We start from the raw sequence: 25,383 nt of genomic DNA, 5'->3' as shown, positions 1-25,383 counted from the left end.
CCCATCCAGCTGAACCATCCCACACAGGATCATCTTCCATGCGAGCAACCAAACACTACCTTATTTTTCTTGTACTAGCTGAGCCTAGCTAAGACCCCCTTCTTGCATAAGTAGAATCTGACCAAGCGGTTTAAACAAGCAACCAAACGTGAGCTAGTTGGTTCTAGTGAGCATGTAGGAGTTAGCCAGGCAACTAAACACATAAACACATATGATATGTGGAGATTATTACATGGCCATGCACATAAGACCTGTAACATGGTTTCATTGGATTTTCCATCGTATAACAGACTTTGTTGGAACTTAATCAAGCCAGCAAAACACACACGCGCGCGCCTGGCCAGTGAAGGTGATCAACAGATGAAAGCTGAGGCACCTATGGAAACAAACCAAATTAAAGCTCACAGTAATCCGTCAACATCACAATTACCACCGGAAAAAGTTAGCGTCCTCGCCATCACTGGCTTTTAGGCAAGAGCATGTGCTTCATCGTGTCTCCTTTTCCATGGCCGATCAACCTTTGGAGACCCATCCCATCCCATCCCATCCTCTTTTGCATTGCCGTCGTCTAATCTCATGTGTCATGTGCCCAAATCACTTCACTTGGAGCCCCATCTTGACGCCACCCCTACGAGACGAATTCTCGATCCATCACCCGGTGGGCCCTCACCACGAAGCCTTGCTTGTACGAGCCGAGCGTGGGCCCACCCCGTCAGCGACGCGGATCGTGTGCTCCGCCACTCCGCCGCGCCAGCTCAGCGAGGAGGCCCGCGAGGCAGTAGATATTTTCCGGCACCCCCGCCGCCGCCGCTGCGGCGCGGGCCCCGCCGCGTGACACGTGGGGGAGCCCGAGCTGTCCGCTGTTCCGCGCCGCGTGGCGGATCCGCCCGGTCTCCTCCTCCGCGGCTCCTCCGCTGGCTCCCGCGCCCGCTGCCTTCTGCTTATTGCGTCGCGCGGGGGCATCGGCGCGGGCGCAAAGCCGCAAGCAAGCGAACCCTCCCTTGCCTTCCTTCCTCGCCGTTTTATTCGGCGGCTCGGCTGGTCCCGTAGCGCGAGACAAGGCGGCCTCGTGGTTCACGTGCGCGCGGGCTTGGGGTGCGTTGTGCTCGGGTTGGTTTGGTTTGGTGGCAGCGCGGGAGATGAAGAGCGGCGGCGGCGGAGGCGGTGGAGGAGGAGGAGGAGGAGGAGGGGGCAGGCAGCAGTGGCCGTGCGACTACTGCGGGGAGGCGGCGGCGGCGCTGCACTGCCGCGCGGACGCCGCGCGGCTCTGCGTGGCGTGCGACCGCCACGTGCACGCCGCCAACGCGCTGTCGCGGAAGCACGTGCGGGCGCCGCTCTGCGCGGGCTGCGCGGGGCGCCCGGCCGCCGCGCGCGTCGCCGCCCCAGCCACCGCGGCAGCCTGGGGCGAGGCGGCGTTCCTCTGCGCGGACTGCTGCGAGGGCGCCGACTGCGACGGCGGCGCGGCGGCGCGCGTGGCCGTCGAGGGGTTCTCCGGCTGCCCCTCGGCGGCCGAGCTCGCCGCGTCGTGGGGGCTCGACCTCCGCGGCGGCGGATGCGGCGGCGATGGCGAGGAAGAGGCGGAGGACGACGCCTTCTTCTCGGTGCTCGACTACTCCATGCTGGGGGCTGACCCGGAGCTGCGCGACCTCTACGTGCCGTGCGACCCGCCGGAGGGGGCCGCCCACGCGGGTGGCGCCAGGCGGCTTAAGGGGGAGGCGCTGTGCGACCAGCTCGCGGAGATGGCGCGCCGCGAGGCCGACACCTCGCACCCGCACCAGCCGCACTCGGATCTGAGCCCCCGCACGCCGCGCCGGAACTCCGCGGCCTCAAGCGGACGCCTGCCAGGCAAGATGGCACCCCCCGCGCCGCCGCCTCATCATCCGCCTGCGGCGGTTCAGGAGGTGCCGTTGCCGTACACGTCATTGCTCATGATGGCATCGGCGAACTGCACCGAGCTCATTGGCGGACACGACCGGATGGCTGATGACGACGAGCAACTGCTATGGGATTGCGCACCGCCCTCAGTGCCGCCCACACAGGTAAACTAGAATTCTACTAGAAAACCCAGGTGAAAAAGAAAAAGGAGAGATTTTTATGACTTCATAAATTCGATTGCTGTTAATTTGTTGTACTGCTAACACTTTCTCCTTATCAGTAGTATGTTAGTCTTGTGAAGTTGAGCTGTAAATTCAGTTGTCTCACACCCATTAAGGTCATAGGATCTTAATCTTCAAAGCGAGCAATAGAAATCAAATTGGCTGTGGTTAACAGTTCGTTATGCATACAAGCAAGATTGAGAAATGCAGTCAAGATATCTGGTAGGTGAGTGGGTAGATGCAAACATTTAGTTTACATGAATCTTTTATATTTGTAGTTTCATCTGGATTTATAGGTGTCGGTCCCCCGAAAGCCATCAAATTTTACAGGTCTGCGCCTTTTGCGCATCATGACCAGGTATTAATCTGTGGTTCTGAACTTGTCATGGCTCTTCCTCTAGTTTCCTAGGTTTTGTCAGCCAGGAAAACAGAATGATCACAGTAGCTTTCAGTAGAGAACTAGAGATAAGTTTGATCTTTTGGGATGCTCTCAGCCTCTCACCATTTATGATTCGGTTTTTTAACAGTGAGCTTTTAGTTGGGATAAAGGTTCACGGACAAGTTGTTTTAGTGACATTGAATGCACAAATTGAGCCGGTGAAGAAAGATGCACTTCCTCTAGCAAAGGATGCAAATTAGACATACCTTTCTCAAGAGGCGTTGCTATCATGATGTGGAAAAGTGCGCTATATGTGATTTTGCACGCTACTGACTATTATTCAGAATTTCAGACTATATTTGACTTTTCGGATATGGAATGGAGCATATGTTTCATGTAAATCTGCTCAACAATCATGCCCCAATGGCAATAATAATTATTTGAACTTCTGATTGCATGTTTTATTGTCAATGAGTCACATCCTTCACACTACGGATGCTCCAGAGTCCTCAAATTTTGTTCCAACTACATGTTTGAGTGTGTTTATTGCCAAGTTATGCAAAACAGTTCATTGCTTGTTATTTGCATGCTAGATATGGGACTTCAATTTAGGAAGGTCAAGGGATCACGATGAGAAGTCTTCTATTGAAGTTGGATTTGGTTCGAACCATGGAGGCTTTATGATTAAGAGTTATAGTGACATGCTTAAGGAAATTTCTTCGGGGACAACGAAGGATCTGGAAGATATTTATGACTCAAGATACTGCTCAACTGCTGAAGATATCATGTCCTCTAATATCTGTCAGGTGTCATCGAAAAATGTAAGTCTTCTTCCCCTTTTTCCGTACTTAAAAGGATGCCTGGTGTGCAGCTGTGCCTATCCAGCACATGTGGCAAGTTCACTGTAGTTACAGTGTCAACTATGTATTCTTCTCATGTCGGCCATGTGATAAAAATAAGTATTATTAGTCATGATGTGAAGGCATCACTTATCTCATACTTGATGCATTTTTTCCCCTTCATATCGCTATAGCCCTAAATGCGGAGGAGCAAAGTCAAAGGAAACAAATACTTTTCTGATTAAATATGCCATTCTTATAGATGAGCAGTCATCCTTTAATTTGTACCATGACTTTGCCCTCTCAAGAAACTCTTAGCTAGCTTCCATGATAAAATCCTATGGGTTGAGTTAAGGATATTTTTGTTTGTCAAGCAAAGCTTCAAGATCAACAAATTACTGAAAATCAGCTGTTTGAAGATTTCAGTGAACTTCTAAAAACAAGTTTATGTTTACAGGAGACAACAAATCGCACATGTTTGATAGCTTGATGCACTACTTGCCGCTCGAATTGACTGCATAACCGAGCTTTTGCTGATGTTGATGCACTACTTACTGTTGAATGTGTTCAGGCAGTCATGCTCATCATTAGATAAGATCTTATCTTGTAACGGGCTATTCATGAAAAAGTGGGCTCAATGGTCCCATATGGTATGAACATGTCGAGCTGTTTTCAGTCACCAGGATAGTTATGGGCCACCATACATATGCTTGTTGCGTCCTCCTCTGGTCCACAAGTTATGGGAGGCATCTTGTTTCTTTATCAAACATTAAAGTCTGATTTTGTCACCTCCAAAAAATCCCTACCACGTGCTTTTGGTTTTGCATAATTGTAGAGAAGTAGAAGTCTGTATTTGTAGCTAACTAGCTATGCAGTAAAATTTTCAGCATTTCCAAGCTGCTGATATGTATCTGAATTTTCCTCTTCTCAGGTGAGTACTGGGAGCAACAAAAGGAAGGTGAGCCCCAGCACCTCGACGATGGATGGACCGACAACCTCTGGGAACCATGTGCCCACTTCAGGACCAGCTCTCACAAGGGAAATCTCCTTTGGGGATCAAACCGTCTCTCCCGCAGGAGCTGAGAGGCCTGCTGCCATGAGGATCGACAGCGAGACGCTTGCTCAAAACAGGGACAGCGCGATGCAGCGGTACAGGGAGAAGAGGAAGAATCGCAGGCACGGATCCATGAGCTGACCTTGACCCTTACCTGCCTGCTGCGGACAGCAACAGCTTCTGCATTATTAGGAGACAGTTACAGTTTTTCTTACCCCATCTTCCGGTTATTCTTCTGTAGGTATGAGAAGCACATCCGGTACGAGTCGAGGAAGCTGAGGGCGGACACGCGGAAGCGGGTGAAAGGGCGGTTCGTCAAGTCGACCGAGGCACTGAACGCCGGCAATGGCGGATGATCCATGGGCCTGTGAAGATCGAGCTCGCTGCGTTGCGTGTGGTAAGGTAGTGCTATCCGAAGGTGGTACGGCGCGCTACACCTATGCACGATGCTATCGTTGAATCGCTGCGCAGTGTTGGGCCAAATTTTTGCGTTGAAGCAATCGTTGTCATTGGTCAGTCAACGCCAGAGGTTGCATCGCACGGTGTGCTCGTAAGTTGTAAGGAACGACAACCCCTTTTTGCTGTTGCCATCAGAACAGAAATAGGTAGCTTACGGTACTTGTTTACCATGTGGTTTCACTGCGAGCGCAGTGGAGTGTTTTATATCCGTTTATTTTTTTACCATCTTGATGAATCCTTCATTGTGTGTTGACCATATTTTAGTAGGACACATGTCCATGCTGTTTGGAGGAGAATAGATGTACAATTCTAGTTCTGACAAACAGATTAGGCTAGCAAACGCATAAAAAGAGAGTGAGCTGCATCTTGCAACAAAAAGAAAAGAAAAAAAGAAAGAACATGTGGCTAATGCATCATCTGGAGGCTTCCGGTGGTGGTGGGGGTGCCCTGGGGAAGCGGGAGAGCGTGGTGGCGACGCCGAGGGCGGCGAAGGAGACGAAGGCGAGCGCGAGGGAGACGGCGCCCCTGTCGCAGTAGAGCCGGTAGAGGTTGCACACGGCGAACCACCCGCTGGGCTGGTTCCCCCACATGGCCACCGACCCCACCGCCCCGGCGCCGGCGGTCGACGCCGCCTGCAGGTTCACCGTCAGCAGGTCGCCGTGGTGCAGCCAGTGCTTGCTGACGAGCCGCCTCACGAAGATCGCCGTCAGCAACGAGTAGGCGGCGCAGGCGAAGTTGATCGCCACGAAAGCCCTGCAAAAGTTAAAAGTTTGCATCGCGATGATCAATCAGTTAGTTGATCGCCAGCAAAGCTAGCTACGTAGATCTGATGATGATGCGCGTTGCTGCTGCTGATGCATAGCGATACGTACTCCCAGACGGCGAACATCCTGAAGCTGACGATGATGCCCCAGCGGTCCTGCCTGTTGGTGGCCACGACCACCGCTGCGGCGAGCGACGCCGCGAACGCCAGCACCCGGAGCGCCGCGCTGGTCCTGACGTGCGCGGCGGAGGCGGCCACCATCGTCATCGTCGTCTCCGCCGCCGCCGCCTCCTCCTGCGACTCCAGCTCGACCGTCATCCTTTCTTCTGCTATCTAACCCTGACACGAGTGCGGCGTGCGACGATCGCGAACAGCGGCAGGCAGCTAATTGTCGGAGCCGAGACAGCTAATTGTCGGAGCCTCTCGGGTACATTATTACACGACAAATAAATAGGCGTGCTCTATCTGCAGGACGAAAGGGTTTGAACAACGGAGAACGTTGCCGGACTCTCTCTCGTATGTGCACCCATCTCCATTCACACGGATATACACATACCCAGGAGGCCACGACAGTGTCAGATTGAACAGACCAATTTTTTTCTCAGAACGTTGGACTCTCTTCGAAAAATATTGCCTTTTAATTTCGGGGATTTTTACGAGTCCTTTCTGAAAGGATGTCTCATTTGCTTGGGGGCGTGCATGAAGAGAATTCTTCAGGAAAATAACACGCCGCACGTGGTATTGCTGCTTTTACGTGTGTCATAGCCCAGCCCAATTCACGCCCCGACCCACAAACCCGCAAGCAGTCATTAAGCGGGCCATAACATGGGCTTCCGGGAACAGCGCCCTGCCGGCCCACACACGAATAAAACTCCATACTGCCTGGGCATGGGCCACATTTCCGTCGGGCATGTAACCATTTCATTTTCCAAATGATCATGAAACCACGTGATCACAAGTCTGAATTCTGAGTTGGTGTTCAGACAGAAGACAGCACAGCCTTTCAAACGGTTACAAAATCACGAGCAGAAGCGCATATAGATAGAACAATGATCGAGGAGATGCATTTTATTGGAAGATTAAACCTGTACAGTTTGCCGGCCAAAGATGAAACGGCTGGTACTGAGTTAGTCATTGTAAAATATTTACAGATTCTTTTTATGCGCAGCAGCGCAAGCTATACATGAGATCAGAGCGCAAGAAGCATCAGTTGCTTATGGGGAAGTACTTGGGATCGGCGGGGAAGTCATGCTCCACTCGCAGCTGCAACAAAGATGAAAACTGTCACACTAAAATACATGGATTTAACAGAACAAGAAACAAGCAAGGAGCAGTTTGATTGTCGGTGATAGGATGTTAGGGCAAACTTCTATAAGTGTTTTGAAATGATTCCAAGAAAGACTAAAGATGGTTTACCATCATCTCTAGGGAATAACAGAATATCATTTTTAAGTATTGTGTTGTGCAGCCAAGTATGCTGTAAATCAACCCAGTTTCAGACTGATGATGGTAGAAAGAAACTATACTGTAAATGCCAAGAGAGAGAATTTCAACATCATCAGTTTGCCTACCTTGCCTTCATCTGAATCTGAGTGCCTTTGAGGAAATACAACTCTAAGATCATTGTAGAGATAGAACCTACGCTCTTCCTCGGCCACTGTATTACTGTTGTATGGCACTGATGATGGATCAGATTTGCACCGTAGCATTGATTTCGAGGATTTCTTGGAGGGGCACAGAAAACGTAGGTGCAGAGCATAACGAAGTACACCTCCACCTGAACTATCATTGATCTTAGAAGATGAGCAGCATGGTTTCTTTCCACCTAAGCCAACCTTATCCGCTTGACAGCAGCAATCATCAGAATCAGAATTGTCTTTCTTATTCCCAGGAGAACTAGATTTATTTGATTTTTTACAATCACTCTCCGCATTCGGATCTCCCTTTTCTGATTCGTCATTTGACTTGCAGTTCTGTCCACCGCTGCAGCCTGCAAAGAAAAACAGAAAAATTAGCATTGCCTCAAAATCTACCAGTTTGGATTCAGCCATTATTTGGTATTTTCAGGCTATCAGCTCCATTACATTCAGAACATAGAGTTCCCCGTTCTCTAGGTTCACTTCCACATGAGACTGACTGAGAAGATTTGGGCCCAACATTAACATCACATGGCCTGTTCCCTTCTTCCGCTGGATTAGAGGGTAAGACAGAGGGGGACAGTGTGACCTTTTGCCGCATGAAAGTCTGTCTCGTTACACAACAGGAGAAACAAGATGAGAATGACAGATAGAAAAAAACAAAAACATGTCACTACGATTGATAAACAGCCCTAAAAAACACTTGGCGTTCAATCCCTCTGAGAAAAGATAAAAGCATTTTCATTGCAGGTCTCAATACCTTCAGGCATGCAAACAATAGATTACCTGCTCAACCCTATTTCCAAATTAGTTTATCTATCCAGTACTTAGTTGATGGCAAACCACTTGGCAGATCTAATATAGAGGATTAATGCACAGTAATATATGCTGATCTCTTATGCACATGATTAACATTAGTCAATAAGGAAAACAATGTCTCTACATATTTCGGACAGGTCAACATGCAACCATATGATGAACATTCAGTTCCCTTCAGTATGCAATGAAAAATATTAGTCCATGGTAGCAGATAGTAATAATTGTCCATTAATCATTCATGTACCTTGGTTCCAGAAGGCATGTCACTCAAGTCATAGTTGCAGAAGAAAGTATGAAGTGGAGTCTTCTCCGGGTTGCTCACGACCTGTGCAAACAATGGAAGGATTGAAAATAAAATGCCATCAGCGAAACATCAAGCCTGTAGAGTGCAACGCAGTAAGGTACAAAAAATCTATAAAAACAAAAGTATATACACAAACTTCAGTGATGCCTATAAGAAATTACCAATAGACTTAGTACCAAAGGGAGGATATTTATTCATAAATGCTGAGTATTTTGCATGAACCCAACAGCATTTGACAGTATAAATTTCATGTAGCAAGGAAAATTAATCATGTTTTATCTCAGCTGTAACCAATTCTATCAAAGCAGATGCAGACAGCTCCATGTCTGATTATGGATGAGTTCAAATAGAGAAAAAACATAGACTAGCGTACGATATAGAACAATGGTTTCACCAAGAATAAACTGGGGAAAGGTCGGAACGATATTAATCTTAAGGATACAAAACAATTTATTACCAGTTGTATGCGACCCTTCACAGGGATGCGTAGGCGACTCTTTGCTGATCGTGAATCATTATTACTATAGCTTCTTTGGAGCTTCGGGCTTTTGCTGTTATTTGCGGGCAACCTCCCCGCAAGATCAATAGAAGAATAGTACAATAAGGAGCTATCCTCATCGATGCTTGTTACTGAGAATGGAAGTTTCTGAGTTGGGGGGAAGAAACTACCACCAGTGATATTCAGAACAGCTAAGAAACCATCAATCGTCTGCATTGAGAAGAAAATGGAATCAAATTCAACAATCAGTGAACCTGTATGCTTGTATCTCTTAGTAAGTAAACAAGAAATTAGAGACCTGATTGTCTTTTCCATACGAGTATCGACCAGATAAAAGGGACTCCTCAAAGGAGCCAACTAGTGACCTCCTCACAAGCAAACTCGAACTCCGACCATAACCAATTCGGGGAGATGTAGGGGAAGCTTGAGGGCCCCAATTTCGATATCTTCTCAGTGAAACCCATTTAGGTGTTGTAACATCAAGTTCATCATGTAAGAAGTTAGTTTCTTCTGATATCTCCTGCATCCTAGTTCCATCAGAACCTCCAGTTTCCTTTAAATCAAGGAAGTCATTTTCAAGATCTCTCATTATATATCTTTGGGATCCTGCAACCTTAATTTTGTTCATATATTTAGGGCTGAGAGGAGACAGAGAAAGTGGAGAGTGTGCTAATTTTGCACTAGCTGCTAGATGGTCATAATAGGATATAGAATCCTTGCTCCCAAGTAAAGGACCATCAGTGAATGAATTAGAATTGCTCCTAGAAATATCCCATTCTGGGCTCCAATTGGAGCACCTATAGGTTGGACTTTCCTGTGTTTCAAAAGAATTGAGGCATCCAGTGTTGGCCTTTTTATTATCCTGAAAGCCAGAACTGTATAGTTTACCAGCTGAATCAGAATGCCTAAATCTAGAATCGCCAGAAGAAATATTGAGCATATCACCATGGAACTGTTTAGTGAGCACATTTTTCAATGGGGAGAGCAGTCTTTTCCTTGCCTGAAGCTCATGCTGATCAAATGGCAAATGACAATTGCTGTTGACCAAAGATGAATTGACAATATCTGTTTCTGTTCCATCAGTAGCCCTAATACAACTAGATTCAAAGCCCACAACCCTCCTTACTGGCATATGGACAGAAGGCAACAGTTTAGTGTAAGATCTAGAATTTGCATCGCTCGAATCAATTTTCAGTCCATGGAGGTCTGCAGGTTCGTGAAACACGTTATTGCCTTCAGAATACCCATTTGATTCATTCGGTGCATCTAATGCAGTTTTTCTATCAAAATCACCAATCAATGGGTATGAAAACACCCTGCTACTTGAGCTTCCCGCAAGACCATCCAAATCACAGGCACCAACACCTCCACAATGTGGAGGGCATGAGAAGGGAGTGTGTGGTGCTGTTGGCGCATCATCATTGACTGAAGAAAGTTGGGGTAAACCCATCAGAACCAATCTTTCTTATCCTCGCAGAAAGATTTAGTTTCCTAATTTGGATTTGCACCTAAAATGAACTTATTCAACTTCTTTTGATGTCCTTCAGAATCTGTATTTCAGTCGCCAGACCACCAAACTGATGCTCCAAGAATCATCTACTGAAATCAATCAATACTGGAAGGGTAGAACTACACTCCGATATCCTACTCAAACGCATCTGAAGCAAGGATATCATCATCTTTTCACTGCTACTACAGCAACCGGAGATGAAGCATAACTTGAAGCCTGAGCAAGCAACCAGAAACCTGGGATGAACCATGCCCATCACAATCCTGCAGGCAAAGCAAATCGAAGGGCATTACATACTGCACCATAGTGCTGAACTCAGTTAATGCTATAAGCTAGTATACTTTATTCAGTTTATGATAGAAGGAAAGTGTCAGCTTGTAAAGCTTCTTCTACTTGTGTATCAGAAATAGCAAGTGAAAGGCAACTCAATGATTGCATGACTAAGCATGAGACCATGAAATACAGAGAATATTACACCATTTCAGAGTACGCATAAATCACAAAAGTAGAGAGAGGTTCATCACACAAATATATCAGTACTCTGGAAACAACAAATTGTAAATGAACCAACAATAACATTCGGACTAGCGAACCCCAATCTAATTAAAGAAGGTACTTAGCATCAGCAAAGCGTAAGAAAGCGAGAAGCACAAATTTGGGGCGAACTCCAACACTCGCTGTATTATCGATCGGGAGCAAAATACCAAAAAATAACTGAACATAGCACAACATGATAGGAGAAATTGCGGGAATCCAAAGCAAGAACACGGATAAATCAAGAAACCAGCCTACCAGAGAAACCAAACAGAGAGATCAACCGCATGGCCGAAGAACGGAATCGGGTCTTCTGCCTGCGATTCAACTGCTTCGATCCGATCGCTAGGAATTCGCCACAGAAGTCGGGGTCTATTCCGGCCGATTCCTCCTGGGTTATACCCTTTCCCTCGAGATATCTCCCTCCCCTTCCTAACTTTCTCCGGTTCGCCCCCCTCCCTTCTTGCGTTCTTGGTTGCTCTCCCCCTCCTATCTTCTCCAATGGTGGCTATATAACTCTGCGAGCTGCCACGGGTCGCGCTAATCAGGAATTACTAGGGTGGGAAACGCTGGATTAGCTGCGCTGGTAGCATCTGGTAGCTTCCAATCCGCGGGAGGCTGTTTTGGTTTGGCTTTGTGCTCCTGTTGTTCGGTTGTTCCATTCCACGCCCATGGATAAATGTTTCCCGAGGATTCTTCTTTCATTTTAGTCCCTGAGAAAGCGCCCAATTCGGTTTCTGTAAGGTTTACGATCTTCACCGAACAAACCGGATCCGGTTCCTCTGAAGTATTTAACAGTGTTTTTTTTTATCAATTGGAACCGGTTCTGGAATGAATCTATCTCATGTTTGATGAGAGGGACGGGTTCGTTCCACTCTTTTATTTGGTTGAAGGTGTTGTGAGGATGGGATAGATACCATTTTAATACCGTTAGCAACAGGTCCCACCTGTCAGCTACGGGACTCACATGTCATCCTCACTCACCTTATCTTCTTCCTCTAGCCACCCTCCCTCTCCCCCGTGCCACCGCTCTCCCTCCCTCCGCGCCGTCGCTCCTCCCCCGCGTCGGCAGGCCTCCCTGCATCAGCAGCTTTCGTACGTCCCACGGACGGACTTGAGATGAAGATGGACGGGATGGAAATGGATCGAGTGCGTCCTGTCGTTTTGAGCAGACGCAATGAACTTGCATCTCCACGGTATATTCCCTCCTGAATTCGACCCAACCTAGATGCATTTTCAACTAAACGCAGGTTAATAGGGATCGAACTCGTTCCAACCTAATTCAATTCCCAAACCAAACACACCCTGAAACTACCTACCTCAGAACAATCGTTCGGCATCCAATGCCCACGACGAGAAACAATGGACTTGGTCTGTACGTAAGGTCCATAAACAAATAGCCTGCCGCAGGAGGCGAAGGGCGTCTGTTCGCTAAAAAACAAACACAACATTCGGGTGTTTTTCTGGATGCTTCAATTAATTTTTGTACCTACACAGAACATTCCACGTAGTAGTGGTAGGACCAGTTGTTACAGGTACTAAAATCAGTCGGAAAATGAATGTGTAGGTAAGAAGAAAAATAGACTGAAAAAGAACCCGTCGAGTGCACAACTTATTTCTATAAATATATACGTGCAACTCTACATGTATGAGCATGTTCTAAATAGTAGACTGATAGATATAGAAATTGATAAATTCACCGCAAAGCACCTCACTATTGACAAACAGTCAAGCACGCCACCGACCACTAAAAAGAGTAGCGTCATTAATTTTCAAAATAAATTTAGAAAAATATGACCATCAGCACCAAGTTGATAGGTTTAATATGAGCTTTAAAAATGCGTTGCTTATCCAAAGATTTATAGCAACCTCGAAAGGAAAATGAACTATACTCTGATAAGTTCGCATTCAATAAACTGGCCCATGAATATCATTTGGCCAAATTAAATAGTACAAGTAGAATCATCGTGTTCTGAGCATAACAATACCAAATTTGACTACAAAGCCGAATTAAACTTAAGCCTAACGAGCAGCTGCTTTTTTTTTAACGAAGAGACTTCTTTCACCTTGCGTGGCAAGCCTGAGCTATTTTATTTACGGGCCATATGTATGAACCAAGTTCCTTACTTCCCGTCGTGTCCGTTAGATGTCCAACAATTGGCCAGCAGCAACCTACCTCTCTCTGAGGTAGTTTCAAAAACTTCAGAGGAACCGGATCCAACAAACCGCACATACCTGGCTGCACCGGGGCCGTCGAGATGAGTACCAACCGCTCATGATGTTTTTTTCCAATGCTCATGAAGTAATTCTGGGCTGAGCATCTCCACCCGTTTCTGAAAGAGAAAATTTCAAGTTTTAGGTCTTTCCAAAACTAAAAATCCCTACCAACAATTCCTAAAAATCAGATAGAAAATTAAATATGTGTAACATCATCTATTAATAGTTTAGGACACGTTGGGCAAGTTTTTTTTTTAAAATTGATGGAGATGCCCAGGATTGATTTTAATGCGGAAACGGCGATCGACATGTGTAAACCTTCCGCATATCGCATTAATCTGTCAGTGGGTTTCGGCTAACTAAAATATTAAACATGTATTTTGGGAATTGTTAGAGGACGGTTTTAACTCTTTATGTCCAAAATTTTATTTTAGGGAAGGTTTATTTTATGGAGAATGTTTCAAGTTTTCATGTCACTCAGGAGATATTACATTAGTTGTAAACCTCCGTAAAGTCTTAATTTTTTCTTTCATAAATGGACAATTCATACTTTAAAGAAAGTAAAATAGCATCATACAGAATAGCTCTCTTCTTTCGGGAAAAATAGCATCATACAAATATCAACAAAGCGACCTTTCATCACTACGGTTGGGCCCCCTCTAGACCCTGAGAATGATGGCCTGGGCTGTGGGAGTGGTAATTATAAAACCATTCCTCTGAAAGAGGACTTACTCCCTCCATCCCACAAAGACGGTTCGTTTTGAAAATTCTAGATAAGATAGTAGTAATACTAAAAGTTCAAAGTACCCTAATAACTTTTCTTAATTGGATGGATTACCAAGTACAGTAATTATTGGACCGATTAGCCTTCCTTATTTAACGAGTATGGCTCGGGCATCGATGGTGAGAGTAAATGATCGATTTGTTAACTGGGCTAGAAGGTATTATAAGAATCTTTGTTGGATTATCTTATACGGGCACTCTTTGTGGATAAGTTTTGAAAGCTAAATGACCGATTTTGTGGGACGAGGGGTATTCGTTAAAGTGACCAGAAAAAAGAAATTGGGCCACTGCCGGCACGGCTCAGATCCGCACTTTCCCACTTTTGCATCAATCTAAAGGACGATAATAATTGGAACCTGCGTTCGCTTCAGCTTTGCTCCATTTTTCTTGCATCCGCTGCCTGCCTGCCTGCTCCTGCCTCGCGCTTCCTTGCCATGACTTGCAATTTTCTTTGGTTTCTTTCCTCGAACTGCGAGTTGCAGTGTTCAGTTGTTGGACTACAAAACGCATTGGCTCAAGGTACTTTCGAAATAAAAAAAATGGCATCCGATTCGCCAAATCGTCTCTTTTTCTGCACCACCAGCGTCGCTTGCTGGGCTGGGAATGCTTGAATAGTCTCTCCCCCTCTGCGATGTGATGGGAGGCACGGGGCCGTCCACTATTGCAAATATCGCCCAAAAGGCGAGGATGGATGGTGGCATCAAAGGCAGCTAATATCAGCTATCCATCCACCACAAATCGATCAGGACCTAGAAGAGGTATGCAGTGCAGAGCCAGAGATAAACAAGTGCCCCAGAGGCTGCCTGATCCACAACGCCATCCGGTGGTGTCATGGGCTGGGAATGGCAAGCCAACATCCCTTTCCCATACGCGTGTGGATCTTTCGAAAGCGAGGAGACGGCTCATCCAGCTCCAGACCCCACAAACCTGCAAGTTGCCGCCGTCACCATCTGTCGCTCTCCCTGGATATACCACCGTCCACCGCACCTGTATTACATCGTAGATAGAATCTTCCGCAGGACCCTGCCCCTGCTCTGGTTGACTGGTTGCCTGAATGCCACGGTACTTTGGACGCGTCCACAGGCGAGAGTGGACGTGCCAAAACGCGTCGCTTTCTGACACCAAATCCTTCGATGTTTGCCTGAATCATGCTTTCGCCTTCCACTCTCGGATAACATTTCATAACGTGTGGCAAGGCAGGACAATATATAGAGCTTCTAGCATGGAAACATAGATTAAAAAACAGAAGAAGTGCGCAACCAGAAATTCTATATCCGAGGACCTCTTAGAGCTCCTTTCAAATACATGTTATTGATGACACCATCACCCCCTCATGTAAATCCTGCATGATTCGCGAACCCCCGAGTTGAACCGTAATAGAATGACGCAGAGTCAGGCCAGCCATCCGGCTGCCGCGGGCGGAGTTAACGGAACTGGACACCTCATGGTTGCTCTACAAAATCAGCTCACGCTACTTGAATTGGAGCGGTAGGGAGTACTCTACTCGTACCATTATGCCACACATCTTTCTGGACATAGACAACGGAATGGAAGGTTGAGGAACGGGGTGAATCAGGCTGTTGCCGCCATTGGTACCACCCTGTAGCAAGCCCTCTTCGCTGCTCGGACAATGTCATCGACCTGCAAGTGTGGTAATAACAATAGGCACAATGAGAACGGAGAAATGGTCAAGCACGAGATCCTACTACATTCAATGACATAGACTAATTCCACAGCCATACTATCTTTTCAGAGTCAATTTCCATAACTCTATCCCCTACAGATATTTCTGAATATTGACCTCTCAAGATCTTCCAGCTATTCTCACGTGCCTACCAGAGATTATGGGATACTAGTACCTCTTTCTTCAGGATCTGCCAACTGTTTGCTACAATTTTCTCATGCACCTCAGAACCTACCAACTTATGTCACACAACTAGGACCGTGTTTCGCAATACAGCTATACCATTAAAAAAATATTGTTTTGTCAAAAGGCTGCACGCCAATAATCAATTGTACAGGGTGCAGGCTAAAATAAATGGTATAAGCAAGAAAACTGAAACCGTGGCATAGTAGTCGTGTTACTCTGCTATTGAAACCGCCATGCCATTACTTTTGTAGAACCACAAACTCCTATGCAAACTTGGAATGATAGCAAAAGAATAGTCAGTATGGACCTGTGGAACAGCCATCCTCTCTAGGTTGGCAGCGTAGGGCATGGGCACATCAGCTCCAGCAATCCTCTCAACTGGCGCATCAAGATACTCAAAGCTGTCCTCCACAACAGACATGCTGCAAACAAGACACATTTCAACCCATTATTAGAGACAAAGACCATGCATAGGAAGGGTGGGAGAAACGAGAGACCCACCATATTTCAGCGCCAATCCCGTGTTGTGGGAAGCCTTCTTCTACTGTTACCAATCTATTGGTTTTCCTCACAGATGCATTAATAGTGGCTCTATCCAGCGGTCTAATTGAACGAAGATTGATTACCTGAACACAAAATTACTAAAGCATAAGGAAATGATGATGGACTCCATCCGAAAAGAGAGGTATCTGGTAGCGTAAAACTGTACTAAGAATGACAAAAGGAAATTACCTCAGCACTGATACCCTCCTTGGCCAGTATATCTGCAGCCTGAAAAATGACAGTACGTGAGAATGCCACCAGAACATCAACTGGATATATTTTACATAGCTATTGCATTGATAGATCTGGTCAACTAAGTAGATCTCACCCCAAAACAAATTGTTTTGTTCAAAACTGAAATAGAATATAGCTATAATTTTAAAAATGGAATGGCTCATATAACAGAGATTCATGAGGAAAACTTTACTAGTGGGGGACAGTCAACCTCAGAAGCAAGGAAACGGAAATCATTGCTTATCATTCCCAAAAGCAAGGTAAGGAAAGAAACCAAACATGTATCATACCTCCTACCATTCATAAGCAAGGCTAGGTAAATGATCCAAAACATGTGTTACATATCAATCTAGTTGGCAATTTTCACATGAAAATATTTCAAAAACAGAAGCAAATTAGAATCACATTCTTTATCAGTAGCATGTTCAATTCCCCCCAGAAATATAAGACATGATAGACAAATAATGGAATTCAACACAATCTGCTTAAGAAATCTGGAATTCACACACCTGAAGAGCATATCCGACCATCTTAGAGAATGCAGTGATTGTAACATCTTTTCCTTGTCTCTCTATCTACACCAAAAAAAGAAAAAAGAAAACAAAAAATAAGATTCTTCCAGACAATCCATCAGGAGAAGTCTGATCAAATCGAACAATTCACTACCGCTACATAAATACAAAGACATACCTTAGCCTTGCCGATTGGAAGGCAGAAGCTAGAATCGAGTACCTCATCAGAAACAGGAAATGATTCGCCATATCTGCAGGAAAATACATTATATGATGAGATGTGAACACAAGCATAGAGAAAAAAGACGAATGGGGCAAGTATTGCATACAGAAGTTCATTTTCCAGGAAAACAACAGGATCTGGATCCCTGATTGCTGCTTTCAGCAAACCTCGAGCATCTTCTGCAGAATATGGTGCTAGAACTTTCAATCCAGGAACATGAGCATACCAAGCTGCATAGCACTGCATAAAACAGATACCCACAAGACATTATGCACTGCAAGAAATTAAAGTACACCAAGCTTACACCTATTACTCAGTTGAACACTTTTATTTTTATTTTGAGGAGAAACGTTAAACAAAATATTCGAGTATAGGAGACAAACAGCTCATGTAATGAACAATTTGGTTCTACAATTCATTCTATTTGTTACAGAACCAGGTATTCCATGATTTTCTGCATTCTAAGGAATCAACAACGGTGAAACAACCAAATAGAGGCAAGTTTCTGCAAACAACCTGCGAGTGTTGAGCACCAACTCCAGCAGCAGCGCCATTTGGCCCTCTGAAGACAATAGGAACAGATATCTGACCAGCTGACATGTAGTTCGACTTGGCAGCTGAATTAATGATGTGATCAATTGCCTGAATATGCAAAAGGGTACAGTCAAGGGATTTTGGTTTTAAGCATGTGAAATTTGTAGCATGTACTCATTCTCAAAGATCCACAATATGGGAAGAAGTCAAGAACGTGGGCATTATTGCACAAAGGTAAGCAAAAAACAAATAAATACAACAAGGTGCCACCAGATGGAGAACAGTATCGAAATCGTGAACAATATTCTTGCAGGAAAAGGAATGTTAACACAAAGGAAATCACCATGCAAGGACTTCATATCAGATTATACCGAGCGTCTGATTCAGTGACCGGATCAATATGAATCATAACTATTCGTCTATTCCAGTGGTTTTATTATATGATTGTAAACTGATGCATGGGAATCATGTAAGTTTTGCTAAGAGAAGAATGTCTCCGAACAATTTAACATCAAAATTACACAAAGATATACTTTCTTGCATGAGGTGCTACTTAAAAGATGTCATCGGTAGCTATTAGAATTTATGCAGCTTAGAGATGGGAAAAGAGAAACATGTCTGAAATAAGGTACTGCATAAAACATGAATTTTCTAAAATTCAGGAACATGTGGAGCAAATGGGAATATGAAAAAAAAAAAGGGAAGGAATAAATCACATTCCAAGTCAAGTAAACAAAAGAACTAATTGAATGCGCACAATGATTTGCAGACATGATTGAAAAAACTAACCTGCATTGAAAAGTTAAATGTCATGAACTCTACTATAGGTCGAAGACCATGGTAGGCAGCACCAACACCAATACCAGTAAAGCCAGCCTGAACAGGACCAAAGCAGATCAGTATTAGTGTGTGACCAAATCAACCTGAAGCTTATGAATGGACAATGGTGATTGGTTTTTTTCAGGTTTATTACCTCAGTGATTGGTGTATCGAGAACCCTATCAGGGCCATATTTGTCAAGCAAACCCTTGGATATCTGCAACGAACACCAATGAAGAGAAGCTCAACACTAACAGCATTCATATTACTTTTCAGTTGCCACAGGGAGATAAAATGCAGCATAAATCTTCTTAGAAATACTACTGACCTTGTATGCACCTTGGTACTCCCCAACCTACCACAGAAGTGACAATTATTAAACCAAAAGAAGCAGAGGGGAGAACAAAAGAAACAAGTTCAGTTACTGGCGGCACCTCTTCTCCCATCAAGAAAACAGAAGGATCTGCAGACATTTCTTCATCTAGCGCAGAATTCAATGCTTCCCGCACAGTTATCTAATAAGAAAAAAGAGTACTTGAGTAAACTTTCTTGCCAAATCTCAAGTTCATAACATAGAAGTACTACTGTAGACAAGCATGTCATTTTCTTGAACTAACAAGATAGCATGATGTATAAAGGTACCAAGTCCCTGAGATCTTGAGGCATGACTCAGATAAGCAGAGACCACACAGGGAATGGGAACTTAATAATACTATCTGCAGAAACTATCCAATCCCCAAAGTCGACTTATTATGCCATGGTTTGGTTCAGTTATTCCAACTTGGTCAATTTTTTTCACCCTCCTTCAGCGTTTCTAATCTTCACTTTAGAGGTGACATGTCACAGTACGTGATGCTGATGCCACCTCCTCAGGAGCAGGTATTGGAACAAGTAACAGCATATGATAAGATTATCAGGTTCTGCCATCATAATTAAATCATCAAGTCCTATAGTGCACACACTAAACATCTATCTACCATTCAGATTCACATGGTGTCAGACGTTCTCCACATATCTAAACAGAACCTGTAATGAAATGTCCATACTCTACAACTGCATCGGTTTCAATTGCGAGCAAACTAATTATATGTATTATACACAACTGCTCCATCAACCAACCACTTAGATGCCTACCACCTACCCGTTTCATTGTAATATTCAATTTAGAGGTCAAATGTCATGGTACCTGATGATGGTGGTGGTGCACCTCCTCAGGGGCAGGTATTGGAACAAAAGGATAAGGTGATCAGGTTCTTCCATTGCAACTAAATCATCAAGTCCTATATAGTGCACACACTAAACATCCAGCACCATCTACTCAGCACACAGTTAAGCCAACCGGGATAGCTACCATTCAGATTCCCATGGTCTCATCTAAACAGTAATTGTGCTGAAATGTCCATAGTCCAAAACTGCACCGGTTTGAACCGCGAGCAAACCAATTATCTCTATTATGCACACAGCTGCAAGCCATCACCCAACCACTTATTAGATACCTGCCACCTAACCCGTTTCCCTTTACAGCTACAAGCATCCGAAATCCATCAAGCTCAAGCTCAACAACAAACACCAATCACCATCACGAAGCTCCTGCCATTTGCATCTAAATTGAAAGCAAATAAAAAAGGGTTTTATTCTACCATCTAAGGAGAGAATTTCACGGCGAGCAATCCAGCGGCCCGCAAAACATTGGCAGCACCGCAGCATGCGGGAGCTGGCAACGACGAGACGATTCCCATTCCCCCATCGTGGGGGAAGCAAAAAAAAAATACAGTAGTTCCGAAACGGGAATAGATTCGACAGCGCATGCGCACCGACGCGACGCGCGGGATCGCAGGGTCATTGGTTGCGAAGCGCTCACCTCCTTGGCGGCGGCGGAGTAGGTCCTCGCTGGAGCCGCGGCGGCGGCCGCCGGGCGGAGGGCCTGCGCCAGCTGGCCGAGCACCTGCGCGGAGCCGAGGGAAAACGGATCACGTTGAGACCGAGAGGAAACCGGGACGGCGAGACCCGACCCAGGCGAGGAGAGCGCGGTGACGGGGGAGCAGGGAGCACTCACGCATCTGGATCCGAGCCGCCTCCGCGCGACGCCCAGCATCTCCGGCGCGATCGGTGTGGGACGAGGCTGGAGGTTGGCGACGGGGGAAGGAGGGAGGGTGGACCGGAGGAGGGCTGGTAGACGAGGGAGGGGGAGATGGATTAGGTGTCGTTCGATTTGGCGTGGCCCGGTGGGTGTATCTGTATCCGGGCACGGGGGGAGTCGAGTCGGGGCGGCGGCGGCGGCGGGGTGGGTGGCGGGTGCGGGTGCCTTTCTGCCAGGACACGCCGCGATCGCTGCGTGGCCGTGCGGGGCGGTTTGTGCGTGCGCGCGCCGGGGCAGGGGCGCGACCAGTCTGCGGCCTGCGGCCTAGAGTGAAAAAAAAAATATCTGCACTATTTTTCCTGAACTAAAATTATATTTCGGAAAACCCTAAGAAATGACGTAAATACTTTACGGGGCCACGTGTCTGCAGATGCACGGGAGCATTTGAGGCAAGAAGAATTCGCGTCCGTGCAAAATCCGCGGGACGTGGGGACACAAGCGTATCGTCGCTTGCTACGGAAAACCCAGGTCGCAGATGCTAACCAATCGTATCGCCGACACCGACCGGGTAACGTCCCCGGCGCTGGGGCAGAAAGGAGGGAGACGGAGACAGCAGGGTCGTCGTCGCTTGCTCCAGTTGGTGGGGGCCATGGGGGCCCGGCCCGGCATCTGGCCAGCGATGGCGCCGAGAGCCAGCGAAACCCCGTCGCTCTCGCTCCCCCCGCACGGCCGTTGGGGCGTTCAGGAGCCAAAGCCACGTCGTATTCTTTCTCCCACGCTCCGTGTGGTCCGTGATGTAGCCAGAGGCCACCGGCGCGTGTGCATGCGAGGAGTGGCGGCGACTGGGCCGTGGCACTTGGGACTTTGGGAGCAGGGGCAGGGACCTCCGGTGGGCGGTGGCCACGACGATCAGCTAGCTTCGCGCGTGTATGCTACCACTACTTTCGTGATGTTTCTCAGCTTCTCGCCAGGTGCCTCGGTTCGGGGGAGCTTGCAGCTTTTGGGTTTTTTGGCCTACCCGCCGGCCGACCATTCATCGCTGTTTGTTTAATTATGGACTAATAATGTGCTGGCCAATTTGGTTACGACAAGATGACGCTGCTACGGGTTGGCTTTAACATAACAATGGTGTTTGGACTTTGGGCACGAAGAATCTGACTCTGCTTTTGCCTTGTTTTAATTGAAAAGTGGGAGCCTTTGTTTATCGCTACAGGGATATGATCAACTCAGCTATAACACCACTATACAAGCCATCTGCCCATCTGTCTATACGCACTAGTATTTTTTTCATTTCTTCTTGCATTAGTCAAATCGGCGATCATTGCTCTTTATTCCCTCCATCTCCCTCTCCTTTTTCTCCTCCAGCCATGGAAAAGTAGGCCTGCCAATGATGCCAACAAGAGAAATATAAGCACCTGTTTGCAACTTGTTAGACTATTCTAACTTCTAAGATTCGTGCTTCCCTCTTTTTTACAAGAAAATAAAGGTCAAACGCCATACGCCTTGCATTATGTCGTAATTTGGAACAAGGTGCTTCATTCGATCGGAGAATATAAGCCAACTACTATGACATCGAGGCGGCCTACAAAGTGAATCTTAGGCCGGCGTCATCTATTAAAAAAATACTCCCTCCGTTCCAAATTATAAGTCATTCCAACTTTTTTGGAGAGTCAAAGCATCTCAAGTTTGACCAAATTTATACAATAAAGTGCTAACATTCATGATATCAAATAGGTACCATTAGTTTCTTCATTAAATATATTTTCATAATATATCTATTCGATGCCATAAACTTTTGTGATTTTCTCTATAATTTTAGTCAAACATAAAAATGTTTGACTCTCCAAGAAAGTTGGAATGACTTATAATTTGGAACGGAGGGAGTACTATCTTGTAGAAATAGTCATATGTTAGAAACTATTAGACATAATTAATGAATGGACCCAGTAATACAAAGTATATACATGTTTCAATCTGTATTAAATTGGTTTTACATATAACATAGCTAAATGTATAAAAGTTTGTCTTAGAGAGTCGGTTTTTTTTTCGCGAGACTAAGTTTGTCTTAGAGATTCGGGGGTTTTTTTGCGCGAGACTAAGTTTGTCTTAGAGATGGTCATGTATTTCCGATCGGGAGGAAGTGCAGGAGCACTACTAGGCCTGAAACCGTCGCGACCCAACTCGTTGCCACAGCAATACCGCGCGTTGTTAAGGCCGCCATGAATGTCGCCTGAACTGGGCCCAACTTCTCACAGCCACACCATCCATCATCCATATCCAACAACAACACACAGGGGGCAGCAGGCTACTATATGGATGGGCCGGGCCGCAAGATGTTAGTTTGTTTTGCTCCGTGCTGTGCATGTCGGCATGCATTATGTTCGCTGCTGCGCGCCTCTGCAGGGTGCCGTACGTACGCGTCGCGCCGTGCACGCACGCATGCAGATCGCTGGAGGCGTTCAACAACCAGTACCACTACCAGATCGATGGCCACGCATGAGGATTTTTCTCGAGGACCGTATACGTATGGCTTACTAATGATATATAGTATATATACGTGTATATATATATATACGCGCCTAGCTAAAACGGCTAAATACATTTTATATATATACGAGGTGGACTGTGTGTCGAGCCCTGGCTAGTACGTGCGCAATACAATTTGCACCGAAATCAATTGAAACATGATCACGTTCACGTGCGACGAACCAACATTCAGACACTGTATGTTCAGTACAGCCGACAGCTAGCTGCGATCATCATTACAACTGTCAATTCCTAATGAAGTGACGGTACTAATCATCCAGCTCCCATTTCTCATCACCCTCCTCCGCCCACGTGAGCCCTGCCAATCATCCAGCTCCCATTTCTCATCACCCTCCTTCGCCCACGTGAGCCCAGCTGTACTCCCTGTCGTACATGCATAATCTATGGATTCATCGAAAGGTTTGGACAGTTCTAAATATAGGACTGAATACCGAAACGCATTTGACATAAATGGCGTAGGACGGTGTAGTCTATATGGAAAGACAAGAACTAATTGAGGACTAAAAAAGTATTCGTTATAATAAGAGCCCCACTAACCAGAACACTACTTCAGGCACCCCCCTCGGTAGGTTGCCAGGTCTAAATAACGGTACTCCCTATATATTTTAAAGTACGGTAATGCTTCGGGTCGTGCGTCCGACACAAGTCCGAGTTGTCAGACGATTCTACCGTGGAGGCCCAGCTGCCCTGCCTACCCACACGTCCACACCTGTGGCTAATTATTTTCAAGCGACGTGGCTTCTCTCCCATCCACAAGACTACCCAACACCAGGCGTTTTTATCCATTCAGCAGGTTTATTCCCATCCTCTTCGCAAGTATCACCATGGAGGTACGAAGGTCATAGCAGTCCACCTCCCTGGCTCCCTTCCCCTCTCCTTCCTTGATGTGCCAAGTTAAGGTCCGGCGACTCCGCAGCCTATCCATGGCCGGCTGACCGCCCCATCGCCTTCGGCGGATGGCGGGAGATCCGGGGTGGTGGCGCGCGAGGCTGGCAGAGGGCGAAGCTAACAGCGGGAGATCAGGGCGGCGGCGCGTGAGGTCGGCGGCGGGAAATCCAGGGCAGCGGACCCCGCACGAGCGGCGGCGTGCGAGGTCGGCGGTGCACGAGGCAAACTTTGCGCTCTTGACTCCATGTTGCATTAGGTACCCATGATGTTCCGGTAGAATTTTTGGATGTTGCAAAACGCTATAGATGTGTGTGGTATAAATGTTCCAACAGTTAGGTTTTGATGTTCCATCTGTTGATGTTTCATATTGCAACTTTTGTGTTTTAGTGTTTCACCGTGCTCAAGCTTAACCTATCATATGGTTGAGAAATGTTGCATGAAACAGACGTTCAATGTTATGGCTGGAATTTCTTTCCTTTAGAATATGATGTTTACATTGCACTATATTTTTCACATAATTTTTCAATATTGCAATCTTATGTTTTCGATGTTGTGGGTATTTATGTTGGATGTTGTAACAGAGCGTCCGATGGGTAATTCCCCATCAGACGTCCGGGCGCTAGTAGCGCCGTTTAAAGTAATGTTTATTTTTTCATTTATTCTGATTTAAATTTGTTTGACTTCGACTATACTCTGTATATATACACACACATATACATACAATATACGCGCACAGTACTAAATAATAAATACAATATGGAAATACATTTCATGGTGAATCACATAAAACCCAATCCGATGGGCCGGTCCTGAGGGTTTTTGGGCCCAGGACCAACTAAAAACTAAGGGACCTTCGTAGAAAATTCATTTAGGAGCAGGGCCGGTCCTGTTCCTTTTCTCGCTACCGGATACATGCTTTCTAGATGGCACGATGGTCTGAAAATTTTAAAAAAAATAACTAGCAATTAATCTTACCTATCATCAAATAACTAGCAAATCACAATATTATCCGTCTCTAACCACGATTGGTAATGGATTTCTGTAACAAACACTTAATATCGTGATCATCATTGGCATGACCGCATGAGTATACATGCAGGAGGTGTACTTGATCGGGGGCCCTGAGGTGTCGGGGGCCCGGGAAAGCCGTCCCCCCCCCCCCCCCCCCCCCAGGGCCGGGCCGGGCCTGGCGATGATATATGAGGCGTAGTATGTACGTATTATCCATACAACAACGCAA

General features: G+C 46.0%; 4 protein-coding genes across 4 annotated transcripts; 1 reads left to right on the top strand and 3 right to left on the bottom strand.

Annotated features, from left to right (window-relative positions):
* Positions 1-924: 924 nt before the first annotated feature.
* On the top strand, positions 925-5,062 carry LOC117862038 (zinc finger protein CONSTANS-LIKE 15). The gene is made up of 4 exons (XM_034745544.2): positions 925-2,039; positions 3,069-3,296; positions 4,246-4,490; positions 4,610-5,062. The coding sequence occupies exons 1-4, from the start codon at positions 1,140-1,142 to the stop codon at positions 4,722-4,724; spliced, it is 1,488 nt and encodes a 495-aa protein (XP_034601435.1). The 5' UTR covers positions 925-1,139; the 3' UTR covers positions 4,725-5,062.
* A 37-nt stretch (positions 5,063-5,099) lies between these two features.
* LOC117862040 (CASP-like protein UU-1) lies at positions 5,100-6,488 on the bottom strand. Its single transcript, XM_034745545.2, has 2 exons — positions 5,700-6,488; positions 5,100-5,580 (listed from the first exon to the last, which is right to left on the bottom strand). The coding sequence occupies exons 1-2, from the start codon at positions 5,906-5,908 to the stop codon at positions 5,241-5,243; spliced, it is 549 nt and encodes a 182-aa protein (XP_034601436.1). The 5' UTR covers positions 5,909-6,488; the 3' UTR covers positions 5,100-5,240.
* Positions 6,489-6,628: 140 nt separating this feature from the next.
* On the bottom strand, positions 6,629-11,567 carry LOC117862037 (uncharacterized). Its single transcript, XM_034745543.2, has 7 exons — positions 11,152-11,567; positions 9,148-10,622; positions 8,808-9,059; positions 8,291-8,371; positions 7,675-7,834; positions 7,162-7,580; positions 6,629-6,853 (listed from the first exon to the last, which is right to left on the bottom strand). The coding sequence occupies exons 2-7, from the start codon at positions 10,297-10,299 to the stop codon at positions 6,797-6,799; spliced, it is 2,121 nt and encodes a 706-aa protein (XP_034601434.1). The 5' UTR covers positions 10,300-10,622; positions 11,152-11,567; the 3' UTR covers positions 6,629-6,796.
* A 3,578-nt stretch (positions 11,568-15,145) lies between these two features.
* On the bottom strand, positions 15,146-20,868 carry LOC117861007 (pyruvate dehydrogenase E1 component subunit beta-1, mitochondrial). Its single transcript, XM_034744459.2, has 14 exons — positions 20,685-20,868; positions 20,490-20,573; positions 19,063-19,143; positions 18,957-18,983; positions 18,783-18,845; positions 18,599-18,685; positions 17,792-17,917; positions 17,382-17,515; positions 17,231-17,303; positions 17,050-17,115; positions 16,496-16,534; positions 16,265-16,389; positions 16,071-16,185; positions 15,146-15,534 (listed from the first exon to the last, which is right to left on the bottom strand). Exons 1-14 carry the CDS (start codon positions 20,721-20,723, stop codon positions 15,466-15,468), a joined length of 1,128 nt encoding a protein of 375 aa, XP_034600350.1. The 5' UTR covers positions 20,724-20,868; the 3' UTR covers positions 15,146-15,465.
* Positions 20,869-25,383: the final 4,515 nt, after the last annotated feature.

This window comes from Setaria viridis, chromosome 6, assembly GCF_005286985.2.
Source record: "Setaria viridis chromosome 6, Setaria_viridis_v4.0, whole genome shotgun sequence".
Lineage (NCBI taxonomy): Eukaryota > Viridiplantae > Streptophyta > Magnoliopsida > Poales > Poaceae > Setaria > Setaria viridis.
Note: the sequence above shows the minus strand (reverse complement) of the source record. Positions and strands in the feature narration are given on the sequence as shown.

Coding starts and splice junctions, on each gene's coding strand:
- LOC117862038 (XM_034745544.2), top strand. CDS start 1,140: ATGAAGAGCGGCGGCGGCGGAGGCGGTGGAGGAGGAGGAGGAGGAGGA. Junction 2,040..3,068: donor CCTCAGTGCCGCCCACACAG/GTAAACTAGAAT, acceptor TTTGCATGCTAG/ATATGGGACTTCAATTTAGG. Junction 3,297..4,245: donor GTCAGGTGTCATCGAAAAAT/GTAAGTCTTCTT, acceptor TCCTCTTCTCAG/GTGAGTACTGGGAGCAACAA.
- LOC117862040 (XM_034745545.2), bottom strand. CDS start 5,908: ATGACGGTCGAGCTGGAGTCGCAGGAGGAGGCGGCGGCGGCGGAGACG. Junction 5,581..5,699: donor AGGATGTTCGCCGTCTGGGA/GTACGTATCGCT, acceptor TAACTTTTGCAG/GGCTTTCGTGGCGATCAACT.
- LOC117862037 (XM_034745543.2), bottom strand. CDS start 10,299: ATGGGTTTACCCCAACTTTCTTCAGTCAATGATGATGCGCCAACAGCA. Junction 8,372..8,807: donor TGAAGGGTCGCATACAACTG/GTAATAAATTGT, acceptor TTGTTTGCACAG/GTCGTGAGCAACCCGGAGAA. Junction 7,581..7,674: donor GGGAACTCTATGTTCTGAAT/GTAATGGAGCTG, acceptor TTTTCTTTGCAG/GCTGCAGCGGTGGACAGAAC.
- LOC117861007 (XM_034744459.2), bottom strand. CDS start 20,723: ATGCTGGGCGTCGCGCGGAGGCGGCTCGGATCCAGATGC. Junction 16,186..16,264: donor GGGATTGGCGCTGAAATATG/GTGGGTCTCTCG, acceptor TCTTGTTTGCAG/CATGTCTGTTGTGGAGGACA. Junction 15,535..16,070: donor AGAGGATGGCTGTTCCACAG/GTCCATACTGAC, acceptor CCACACTTGCAG/GTCGATGACATTGTCCGAGC.